The sequence below is a fragment of the Lissotriton vulgaris genome, chromosome 2_2 (assembly GCF_964263255.1).
Source record: "Lissotriton vulgaris chromosome 2_2, aLisVul1.2, whole genome shotgun sequence".
In the NCBI taxonomy this organism is placed as follows: Eukaryota; Metazoa; Chordata; class Amphibia; order Caudata; family Salamandridae; genus Lissotriton; species Lissotriton vulgaris.
In genome coordinates this window covers 180,118,170-180,130,828 of record NC_141688.1, presented here as the reverse complement: position 1 = coordinate 180,130,828, position 12,659 = coordinate 180,118,170, and the positions used below count along the sequence as shown (strand labels likewise).

General features: G+C 39.9%; 1 protein-coding gene across 1 annotated transcript in view; it reads left to right on the top strand.

Moving 5' to 3' along the window:
• Window positions 1-12,659, top strand: part of SLC17A6 (solute carrier family 17 member 6) — a 404,282-nt gene that overhangs the window by 262,316 nt on the left and 129,307 nt on the right. Inside the window, exon 8 of the mRNA XM_086959494.1 lies at window positions 10,354-10,503. Within this exon, the coding sequence (XP_086815620.1) occupies window positions 10,354-10,503 (150 nt within the window). The remainder of the gene's footprint in view (window positions 1-10,353; window positions 10,504-12,659) is intronic.

The window sequence follows — 12,659 nt, the reverse complement described above, 5'->3', positions numbered from 1 at the left end:
AAAATATAATTAAATAATATCCAATATTGTTAACGTACAATAGCAGAAGTGTAAAAATTACTATTCCCACTCCAAAGAGTGCAAACGTAGGGAAAGCGTTGTATAGCGTAGGGGTTAAAATTACTATTCCAACTCCAGTGGGTGCAACAGTAGGGAAAGCGTTGGATAGCGTAGGGGTAAAAATTAATATTCCCACTCCAGTGGGTGCAACAGTAGGGAAAGCGTTGGATAGAGTAAGGGTAAAAATTACTATTACCACTCCAAAGAGTGCAACAGTAGGGAAAGCGTTGGATAGCGTAGGGGTTAAAATTACTATTCCCACTCCAGTGGGTGCAACAGTAGGGAAAGCGTTGGATAGCGTAAGGGTAAACATTTCTATTACCACTCCAACAGTGCAACAGTAGGGAAAGCGTTGGATAGCGTAGGGGTTAAAATTACTATTCCCACTCCAGTGGGTGCAACAGTAGGGAAAGTGTTGGATAGCGTAGAAGTAAAATTTACTATTCCCACTCCAGTGGGTGCAACAGTAGGGAAAGCGTTGGATAGCGTACAGGTAAAATTTACTATTCCCACTCCAGTGGGTGCAACAGTAGGGAAAGCATTGGATAGCGTAGGGGTAAAAATAACTATTCCCACTTCAGTGGGTGCAACAGTAGAGAAAGCGCTGGATAACGTAGTAGTAAAATTTACTATTCCCACTCCAGTGGGTGCAACAGTAGGGAAAGCGTTGGATAGCGCAGAGGTAAAATTTATTATTCCCACTCCAGTGGGTGCAACAGTAGGGAAAGCGTTGGATAGCGTAGGGGTAAAGATTACTATTCCCACTCCAGTGAGTGCAACAGTAGGGAAAGCGTTGGATAGCGTAAGGGTAACAATTATTATTCCCACTCCAAAGAGTGCAACAGTAGGGAAAGCGTTGGATAGCGTAGGGGTTAAAATTACTATTCCCACTCCAGTGGGTGCAAAAGTAGGGAAGCATTGGATAGCATAGAGGTGAAATTTACTATTCCCACTCCAGTGGGTGTAATAGTTGGGAAAGCGTTGGATAGCGTAGAGGTTACATTTACTATTCCCACTCCATTGGGTGCAACAGTAGGGAAAGCGTTGGATAGCGTAGGGGTAAAGATTACTATTCCCACTCCAGTGAGTGCAACAGTAGGGAAAGCGTTGGATAGCGTAAGGGTAAAAATTATTATACCCACTCCAAAGAGTGCAACAGTAGGGAAAGCGTTGGATAGCGTAGGGGTTAAAATTACTATTCCCACTCCAGTGGGTGCAAAAGTAGGGAAGCATTGGATAGCATAGAGGTAAAATTTACTATTCCCACTCCAGTGGGTGTAACAGTTGGGAAAGCGTTGGATAGCGTAGAGGTTACATTTACTATTCCCACTCCAGTGGGTGCAACAGTAGGGAAAGTGTTGGATAGCGTAGGGGTCAAAATTACTATTCCCACTCCAAAGAGTGCAACAGTAGGTAAAGCTTTGGATAGCGTAAGGGTTAAAATTACTATTCCCACTCCAGAGAATACAACATTAGGGAAAGTAAATACTTCATATATTATTTAAAAAATTACAAATCAATATCGATAACAAATTATTTAAAACTACTTACCAATTTAATATAATAGAATAATCAATGTATTAAAATTACTAATTAACAATAATTTTTACAATTAGTTACCTATTAATACAAATTAATTACAAATTAACAATTAATTATTCAATAATTTAAAATTAATTAAAAATTAATTCGAATTAAATACAATTAAATAAATTTAATTATTTAATTAATTATAAATTCATTACTTCCCACACTATTTCCCTATAAACCCACAACCCGCTACAGAAAATAAATTATTAAAATTAACATAATTAGCAATTAATCAATTAAATTAAATTAATTGGCAATTATAATTTTATTAATTACCCATAACAACTTAAATAATAATTAATTCTAAATAAATACCAATAAATAATTTTACTTATTTAATTAATTATAATTAAATTACTACCCACCCAATTCCCCTATAAACCCACAACCCGCTACAGAAAATAAATTAGTAAAATGTACATAATTACCAATTAATCAATTAATTAGAATTAATTACCAATTAAAATGTAATTAATTAACAAATATAAATGTATTAACAATTAGTTAAAAATTAATACCAATAATTAAATTACTTCCCACCCTATTCCCCTATAAATCCACGACCCGCTACAGAATTAAATTACGCAAAAATTATAAAAACAAAATTCATTAATTAAAATGAATTATAACATAAATACACACTTTTCACACGTATTACAACATAAAAAACACTATACAAAATTAGATATTATTAAAAATCGATATTTTTAACAATCTATATTATATACTTAAATATTTTAACTATCTATATTTTTAACAGTCGATATTACATCATTTACCTTAAAAACAATATTTTTGATATCTATATTCTGTCCTGGCGATATTTTGTCCAATCGATATTTAAAACTCGATATTATGTCCAAATGATATTTTGGACTCGATATTATGTCTGTGCACCGCTTTATCAATGGTTGATCTTTTGGTCCCACCTAAAAAGGTTGTTGCAGCTGGTGAATCCTCTTTTGTGTTTCCGTTAAGGTGAATTTCTCCTAGTGTTTCAAATTGTCGTCTAAAATTGAGGCCCTTTTTGTTCAGTTTTGATTTTAAAGTCAACTGAGATGTTAAACTATGCCTGACAATACAGCCTTTGTAATGTTTTTATTATCTTAAACAACATATTCATATGCTCATCCTTTGTCTCCTCACTTGGGTGAATGTAGATGTTTAGTAGTATTAGTATTGTTGGAGCCCCCTCATTCATATGCTCCTACAGCTTAGATACGAGAACCCAATGCGTCCCTATAGGGAGTTTTTCTAATGACTTGTCTAATTTGGTTGAAAAATACGAGGACAAACCGCCCTTTGGGTGTCCAAATTTTGCCAATTTTATTACTGGTTCGTGGTGCCCGAAAAACCTATAATTTTGTAAGGAGCTGTGCTCCAAGTTTCTTGGGCTAAGATGATGTCTTAGGCTTGCAGGAATTCCAAAGCACCAGGGTTTTCTATCAGATTTTCTAGGCCGTGAGGTATTAGAGAATTTTTTAACTTCACGCTCGTCAGGATTGCGAATTAACAGTGTTTCGGTAACCCCCTCCTATTTTCTTTAGTCACCTGTTTGGTTGTATTTAATTTGTCTATACGCTTTCCAAGTGGAGCAGTTATTAGGGGCCTTGAGATTATTAGAGTCTCAAAAGCAGTCTGATTTGTTGCTGCACCTACCTCTCAGTAAGGATCCCACACTTTCTATTTTGGGGATAAGCGGACCAGGGTAACGTGGGGCCTCTATCCTTTGTTATTCAATGCACCAAGCCTGAAACTGTTGCTGATGGGTCATTATATGCTCTGCAATTTCCGGTGTAGACCAAGTTGTTACTGTTGCCTCCCTCCTCCCGGGTCTGCGCCACATCTACTACTGGGCCGGGGTTCCATGTTGGCGCTCTTAATTTGAATTGAAAATGCTGCACAGGTGCAGAAGGAAAGTTTGCAGCCCAAGTCGGACAAAATGGAACCCAAAAACAGTCCAACTCAACTCTGCCCGACAGAACAAGCTATATGCCCATCAACAGATGATCAAAAGAAGAAAGACGAAAGCCAGAAAGAACTGGAGTTCCACATAATGATGTAAGTAGGTTACAAAAGTGAATGGGCACATCAAGGAGAAACATTTATTATCCGTTGTAAAGCAAACAGCTTTATATGTAGTTCAATTAATAACATATTGCAGAATTAAAATACAAATATAAATGTAAACTATTTAAATTAAATTGTCTGAAAAACGCAGAAATAACTTTTAAAGGTCAAACCATTTGCGGTAGTAATGTCAAAGGTTGACTAAGTTTCACAAGTTAGTTTGCATATTTTTAGCTCCTAATTAAAATGAAAGTGCATTTTGGGGGTTGTAGTTCTAATTCACTTAACCAATTATTAAGCTAACACAGTTTTATCCATGTCCCTGTCATAGCTGCCAAGGTTTTACATTGCTATGTGTGACATTTTCATAATTTTAGTGTATTATGAGTGACATTCAATGATTATGAGTGACACTTTGGCACGAGCAAAATTAAGCATTGACGACAAGGGAAACATATAAATATTACAAATTACCCCTATTTGAGCAACGAGAAACTCTTAGAAGACCTTAAAACTGCTGAAAAGTACCAGAAATAGAAGAGCGGTAACGTCGCAGAAGGGCCTCATAGTGATAATGTTGAAGAAAAAGAGCTTGTGAGGAAGTTAACCACAGCTGCATAGCCCCGATCGCTGCACACTGAGACTGCATGGATGGACTTGTAGCTGAACAGTAACTCTCACAATACAGCTCTTGACCCCTCTCAGGCCAGCTGTTCTCTCTGAGGTTCTTTCAGGGCTGGTGGCACAACAGGCAGCCTCTTTGCTGTGATGTCTCTCTCCCAACTCAGGTTAGGGATGCAGTCACAGCCCGCCTCTTCTCCAGAGACGGACAAAAGACGTGGCTGAGGGGCTTCACTAGTAAGGGTGAAATTCAAATCCCTCCACCCCTGCAGGTCGATTAAGTCCAGATGGGCTGAAGGGGGCAGGTGTAGATAGGAAAAACATCCTGCGCGAAACCAGCGCCGCCAGCACAAACTCGCAGTCCAGACCAACGTAATTATTGTGCCTGGTGGGCCTATGTGCTGGCAACAAGTAATGGTTTTGTATAATACATTGACACCACCTATAGTGAAAAGGGATAATGACCTGGCAAAACCATCTCTGCATGACGATGGCACAGGACCACTATCATGAGGATGAGGCATTCTTTAATCATCAATCAGCACTCCCTAAGGTAATGTCCCAGATTGGAAACGTGGCTAAACTGAATTTTGTGCATACTGCAGTGTGACTGCTGCGGATCGCTCAGGTGTAACTTTTACTCCAAGAGGCTGAATTACATTTGGAAGCCAAGGAGAAGAATAATACAGTGACACTTAGTTTGTGTTAGTGAGCGTCTTGACGGTACAGGCGAGGACAGTCGCGACGCCTCCCCTTGGCACTGTGCCTCCCGGTCTGGGGCAGGCAGCACTGCGGTCAAGGACACTGACAACCTCATCCAGCATTGCTCTTCATCACAGCTGCACTGGTACAGTGCAGGACAACCAGGCTGCTGAATACTGCACCACCAATCTCCTGCGTTCGCTGCAGTCCATATCAGTGTGCAGCATGATTACGCCTCAGTGCGTGCGCATGCTGCAGCGGGTGGTTACCCTCTAAAACTGCACAGCCAAAGAAAAAAACTGAGGTCCTCTCACACCACTGGCAGCCAGGCCCGTCAATTATTGACTAGGACAGCAAAATCCACACTGAAGACCCATGAGGTGATGTAATTACTGAAATTTAAATTGTTGTGGCATTGGGTGAAAAATTGTAGCTACTGCTGCTAGCCAAGAGCTGAGCCAGCCCACAATCCTGCCTCAAGCGGCGAGCAGAGCGCATTCTGTCAGCTAAAGCTTTGCCTACTGGTGGAAGTGCAACATAGCAGCACTCAGGCAGGCAGCTGAGGTGCTATAAATGCGTGAAAATGGATTTCAGTGCGGAGATGCGGAGCACCAAACTAAAATCCGTTAGTCTAACGCTAAATGTGTGGGACTTTGCAGCACTGCTCTGTACGTAACTTCACATCCCAATACTGAGTTTAAGCCACTGCTGAGTTTTTGTCAGGTGTTCTGTGGTAGTGGTGTCTATATGTCTGATATGAGCGCACTGTAATTTTTCCCAGTTACCTACAATATATTTAACTACTACTGAGCCAAGATGAAGCTATATGTCAGTGGTTCTTGCCCTGTTTTAGCACGCCGCAATCACATTGCCACCATTGCTCCCCCTTTTAGCTTTATTAATGTACTAGGTATTTCCCTGAACAGCCAAAAATGTTTGAATAAAGTAGGCTAAAATATAAACCCTGTGAGCACATTATAATGGTTATCAGAAGCTTAGAGGTGCCAGACCAATAGGCCAACTGTACAGTTTGGATGGTCTACCTATAGTTCAATTAAACACACTCACTGTACATATTACACCTTTCAGATAATGTACTTAGGGGCTCATTAGGATTGTGGTTAATCCACATCCTCCGTGCTGGCCTAAGCCACCGCCGGCCCAGAGGATGCGGATTTTCCGCTGCGGACTGAAAAAAGACCCCCGCCAGATTAGGATGGCTGGGGGATCTTTTTTCTGTATGCCGCTTTTCCGCCACGGTCACTTTCCGACTGCGGCGGAAAAGCTCTAACATGGCTGGCGGTGTCTATTAGACACCGCCCGCCATATTAGGATGTCAGCGGTCCTATGCCTTTACACGGCGGCAATTCCGCCATGGAAAGGCATACGGACTTTTCTTTGGGGCCCCGTTGCGGGCGGGGGGTAGGGGTTGCTCATGGGAGGTACCTATGGTACCTCCCTGCCTTTGCGTGCACGAAGCTGCAGGCACCACGCAGTGCCTGCCGCTTCGTGCACGCAAAGGAAAACATGTTTATTTTAACATTGCGGCATGTGCTGCTACAAGCAGCTCCTGCCGCAATGTTAAAAATACAGGATGTGACCCTCAGGGTGGCGGTCACATCCTAATTAGCACAGAGGGACCGCCGTTGCCCCTGCGGAAGGTGCCTCCTCCTCTGGGGTGGCGGACGGACACAGGTCCGTCCGCCATCCTAATAGGCCCCTTAATGCATAGAGATTCACAGAAATAAAGAAATATTGTTTGGGTTACTTTTCTTAATGCCTACATAAATACATTATGCATACATAAATACATTATACATAAATACCTAATCTATATGTAAATGCATACAAATAATTTGAATATCATCAGAAACAATACTATTTTATTGATGCATGTGAAGTCATCAGATACTCATTTTCAAATCATACTCAAGTCATCAGAAATAGTCACACCTTGTGAAGTAATGAGATACTTTCAAATTTTCCTTAAGTCATCAGGAATATTCACATCTTGTGAAGTCATCAGATGCTCATTTTCAAGTCATCCTCCAATTATCATCTCCCAAGTTTCTAAACTTTGCTGATGACTTCAAAAGGTTGATGATGTCTGATGATATGAACATTACTGCTACAGTAGTGTGATGGTCATTCAATGATTCTAGGATGGCTTCTAAAGTAATCACGTTTGATTTGGAAAATAAAATGATCAATGGCTGCATTTGAGTCCCGTGCTCCTGCTTTTCACACAAAGCGCCGCACTAACTTCCAGCTTCTCCCTACTTTCCACCCTCCCCCCAAAAAATACAGAACTGATGGAAGAATGCTTTCTCCATCCCCTCTGTAGTGAGTAGGGCACCGAATCCACAACCTGCTCGACAACACAGCCCTTGATCTCGTTCACACTGGCACTGTGCTTCCACTTCCTCTCCGATACAATGCACATAGATACAAGAAACAGAAAAGGGACTGCAACAGGTGCACAGTGCAAGAATTAACTTGGCGGTCATCAAACATTTGCAAAGACAACCTGTTTCCAACTTATACTTACAACCTCTCTGCAGATGTGAACACCATCTTTAGAAGCCTTTATTTTTTTTATTTGAGCCACCTATTGTAGAAGCAGGTGAGACACAGAACACATTTTAATTTGTGTTGAAAGTAAAACATTTAAGTTGAGTTTTATATAGTGCAAACTTGCCCGAAGGACATCAGAGTGTGCTTTATGTGAGTACAAATATTTTTACACTTGAGAGCCAGATGTTGCAATTTGTTTCTTAGGAACAGGGATGGTAAGTGAACTAATCAGGGGTTGTTGAACAGAGCTTGGGTTTTGAAAAATGAAGTTGTTTCAACACTTCACTTATACTTTTACTACAACTGTCATTTTATTGTGGAACTGTGTATTCCTTTACTATAACAGCCAAATATATTAGGGTTTTTTAAGAGTACCTAAAATTATTAAAGAAAAAAAAACACTTTGTAAACTTTATTCCTAGTACACATCTTTTTCAGAATTACACTACATTTTAGGCTCTAATAATTTAAATGGATCCTAATAATAATGAAAATATATACACATACATGCATGTTTGTTTGTTAGTATTGAGATAGAATATTATTAACCTAGCCATACCATTCAGTTAAGCTTTCAAAGTTTTGGACTAAAATGCTTATCACATACATCTTTTTAATATGTTAGTAGAGAGCACATAATAGCTCATATTCATTCAAATCTAGCATACAAAATCATTCAATTCACCATGCAACACTTGAATAGAAGAATGTGATCAGTAGTCTGGTAATATTCATTACAGTCCTGTAGTATTCATATTTACTGATCTTTCTGTTTTTTGTAAATGAAGACTATTTGATTAGCAAATAAATATTTGAGAAGTATTCTGTTAGTGTTCAAGAAGTATCACTCAAATTCCAGTAGTCTTCATACACTAGCCTTCCCAAAAAGAACACCATTGAATACTACCACAATAGTATAATAAATAAGGCATAATAATAGTATATTAAGTAAGGCCATGTACCAGTCAGCAGGCAGCTTGAATAGAATATTAATAGTAGTCTGGGTAAAGTGCAGTAGTGTTCAAATTGTTTGTATTCACTAAATGTTCTGCATTGTAAATGAAGACTATGCGATTACAAATAAGTATTTGCTTAGTATTATGTTACTGTTCAAGAAGTACCACTCACATATCAGTAGTCTACATGCACTAGCCTTCCAAAAAGAACAATGTTGAATACTAAAATTGGCATAAAAATAGTCTTCGAATGCTATAAAAAGACAGATTAATCACTAAATGTAGTATTCTACTTCGGTAAAGGTTATCTTGAAAAAACAAAGACAAGAGGTGTTTTACATAACAGAAACAGTTGGTTTAATCAAACACTACGGCCAGGAGCACAGTTACAGAGTTTGAATCTGTGATCTGTCTCACATTAAATAGTTTTTGATGTCTGTTATACATTTCCCAAAGCATCATAAAATAATTTGTGGATTCTGTTTTGGGAGTGGAATGTGAGCCTGGTAATGAAGCCATAAATTCCTCCCACCTGATGACAAATGCAGATGGATCTCGACCTTGCGTAGGCACAATGGGGGCCAGGTGACAACATGTCCAGATGTCCTGCATGGGGAGCGCACGATAACTGCTCTGTTTGTGTGAGCTGTGTCCTGATTGGCTGAATGTTTCTAATTTAATGTGGCATCTAACTTTATGCTGTTTTGAGAACGCTCTCCCCTTCGGCCATGCGGGTTTTGTTGGGGCCAATCTCCCAGGACCATTGTGGTTTTAATGCCTATCTGTGGTCTAATACAGGTTCTTCCTGTTCCTGCGTTTGTCCTGCTGGTTACCTGCCAACCCTACCTGTGACCTGTCTATCAGTAGCCTTATGCCTAGGGTGCACAGTCTGACTGACCAAGTATTGCAGTTGATTAAGAGGTCATATTGGGACAGTATCATTGTCTACATTGACATCAATATTAACATTACATTGAAAGCAGAATTTAAATTTATCAGAGAGCTATAAGTAAAAAGAAGTGATGAAATGATAGGTTCATGCCACTGCAATGTAACATAAAATGTATACTGTGTAATCATGTCTATTCTCTTCTCAATATGTGATCCAGGGCATGGTGCCTCAAATGTACGTGCAGGGATCAACTGATCAAGAATAAGGCCTCCTAATTAGTAAAGAAATATTCGGCCCAATTAAGATTAGTTTATGAGTACAGGTGATTTACTCTTGTTGTGCTTGCTTTAATCCTACCTTACTCATTAATGTTGTGAGGATGCCAAGGAACACTTCTGACTTACTTCTGGAACTCAAAGGTACTATAAGAGTAAGTCAAACAATTGTGATACAGGCCCATTGTGTTGAATCCAGGACAATTGAATTAATTCATATAATTACATCTGCAAAAATTGTTAGATAATTGTACTGACCACACATGTGGGAACGAGAGTCATGTAGGAATTCAGTAATAGATTGAGTAGTTTCCGCATTATATGAATTTGCATCCTCTGATAGATTTGTAAGGAGCGTATATGTAACCAAAAAGTCTTGGTAAAAAAAAGAGAAAAACTGCACTAGTACCCACCGAGTACAAGGTCAGAAGCACTGGTGATATCAGTATTATGTTAAGCAGATAAGAAGGGTTTTTGAGAAGACCTTGGAGAGAAAGTACATTTCCATTTTGCTCTGTTAGTGCTGATTCATTGAGAATAAGAGGTGTGTAGATGTGTTTTGAGTCTTAAACGGTGTGAAAATGTTCAGATTTAATTTGTTTTTGCCTTACAGAAATACAAGACTCCATGGAGGAAATTTTTTACTTCAATGCCAGTCTATGCAATAATAGTTGCAAATTTCTGTAGAAGTTGGACGTTTTACCTCCTGCTTATTAGCCAACCTGCATATTTTGAAGAGGTGTTTGGATTTGAAATCAGCAAGGTGGGTAGAATGTCTTTAAATACCAGCAACACATTGTATTTAGACCTAAGAAAATGAATAGCACTGCCATAATAAGCCATAATCCACGTTGCCATGTTCAAGCTGCAGTCTTCTTGTTTTCTTACATTTAAAGTGCTAACTATATATTTCTGTGCCATTCTGTAAGATTGTAGAGTTTCTCAAACTGCTATGAATAATTACATACTCAACTGAAGCACAGAGCATAATCATGCCCCACTGTCCACAATAATAATCTTTGGAAATCCTATTGTGAGCAAAGCCTGTATCTCCTGAAAGCATCTCCATCAAGCAAGTCGCGAAACAGAGAAGCACTGGGTTTGAATGCGAGTAAGCATTGCAGAAGTAAACATGTGAATGTGCAAACAAGACCGTTTCTCACTTTTCATCATTCTTCGGTGTTGCTAGAGGTTTGAGAAGGCCCTTTTAGGGTTTGATGGATAGGAGATTCGCCATAAATCGGTAAATATACTACTCCCCTGCCCCCTCTCCCCCATTTAGAGGTAGGGAAACAACCCTATTTCCATTGGTGGAGCCTCAGCCGGCACCACTGTCACTTACCTTGAGCCGCCCGGCCATCTGCCAAGAGCTGCTGGTTAATTCATCTCGGAAGGTCTGCCCTATATTTGGCATCAGGGTACGCAGTCCTAGGCACAAAAAAGCTGAATATCTCTATTGAATTGGGTAAAATGTCCTGCTTGTCAAGACATTTTTGTGCGTTTTTCAGAAATAAACATTGACTTTGAGCTCTTGCTTATAAAAACATAAACATTGGAGAGAGCGCTGCAATGACTTCATGGCTATCACAATGATTCTTCATCTGACACACCCCACAGTTTGGTGGATGGGCTGCAGCATTGAAGGCGACTGCAGGGCTCGCTAGTGTCCAAAGAACGGCATATGTCCAGTGCTTAATTTGAGCCGGTGGTTGCCTGTGGGGGGCACTGCCACCTATTTCTGCAAGCCGGCACTTATTGTTGCTCTTCAAACATTTACCGAGCGCAAGAGAGGGAAACTCACACAGATCAAGAGGATAGGGGAAGGGAGGGACAGATAAACAATCACAGAGGATGAAAGCAGGAACCTGCAAGAGTGAGACAAAGAGGAAAGGGATGTCTAACTATGCATAATAAAGGTATGAGGTGGATTTGAGACTACCAGCATTGGCATTTGGTGTGCTGACATTTAGTTGCACTGGCATGGGGGCTACAGAGCAGAGCTGCAGGCAATGGCACTCTTTTTTTGCAAATAAAGCACTGCCTAAGTCTGCTAAACATAGGGCTAGGAAATAAGTGGGGGACTGTCCTAATAATTAGGGGTGGGCAGAATTTGCATAATCACTTTACGCAAATCTTCGTAAAATGGTAAAAAATCTCCGCAAACATGCCAAAATTCCGCAAACATGCAAATTGCTGGTTTGTGATGCTTTTTTGCTGTTTGCAATCGCTGTTTACGTGCTCGGGGGAAATATCTTGAGAACACGCATTTGAGAACGCGAACAAGCAAAAAATTTCACGAAGTCGCGGAATGCAGAATTTTGGCCAATTTCACGTTCTCCACTGAACTGGAAATTTCCCAAATTCTGAAAATTCAGCGAGCGGAACTGAATTTCCTGCCCGGCCTACTAATAATACCTGTTGATATATTGAATGATGATCGGGCCTGAAGTCGATTCCCTTTCTGCATGTAGCTCCCTACTGATTCCGTAGTGAGATTGATATGATTTAGTTATTGCCCTCATACCAAATATTACATGAAGGAATTACTCTCTATATAGGTCTTCAGTTTTAGTGTCACTGTAGTGTGTGGAGGGGTACTTGAACAGAAATACAGACTCCCTATAATGGATGATGCTAGAAACAAGACAGAATGATCACAGAACAGTGGAGATCCACGTCTGTCTCTCTCAGGTTGTCTGACTCTCCTGGAAGAAAGACCAGACTGGACTCCAGTGCATGCCAGCAGTGCCTGGCACCTGGTATGGAGATATCCAGAAAAATGCAAGATAAATTCCCAAAATAACAGCACAGATTCATATCATTCTTTGAGCGCATAGTTAACCAATTTGATACCAAATCTAAATTTGGACAGAGTGCTGCTTTTAACTGTTATGCAAGCCCAACTCGGTTGGGATGGTG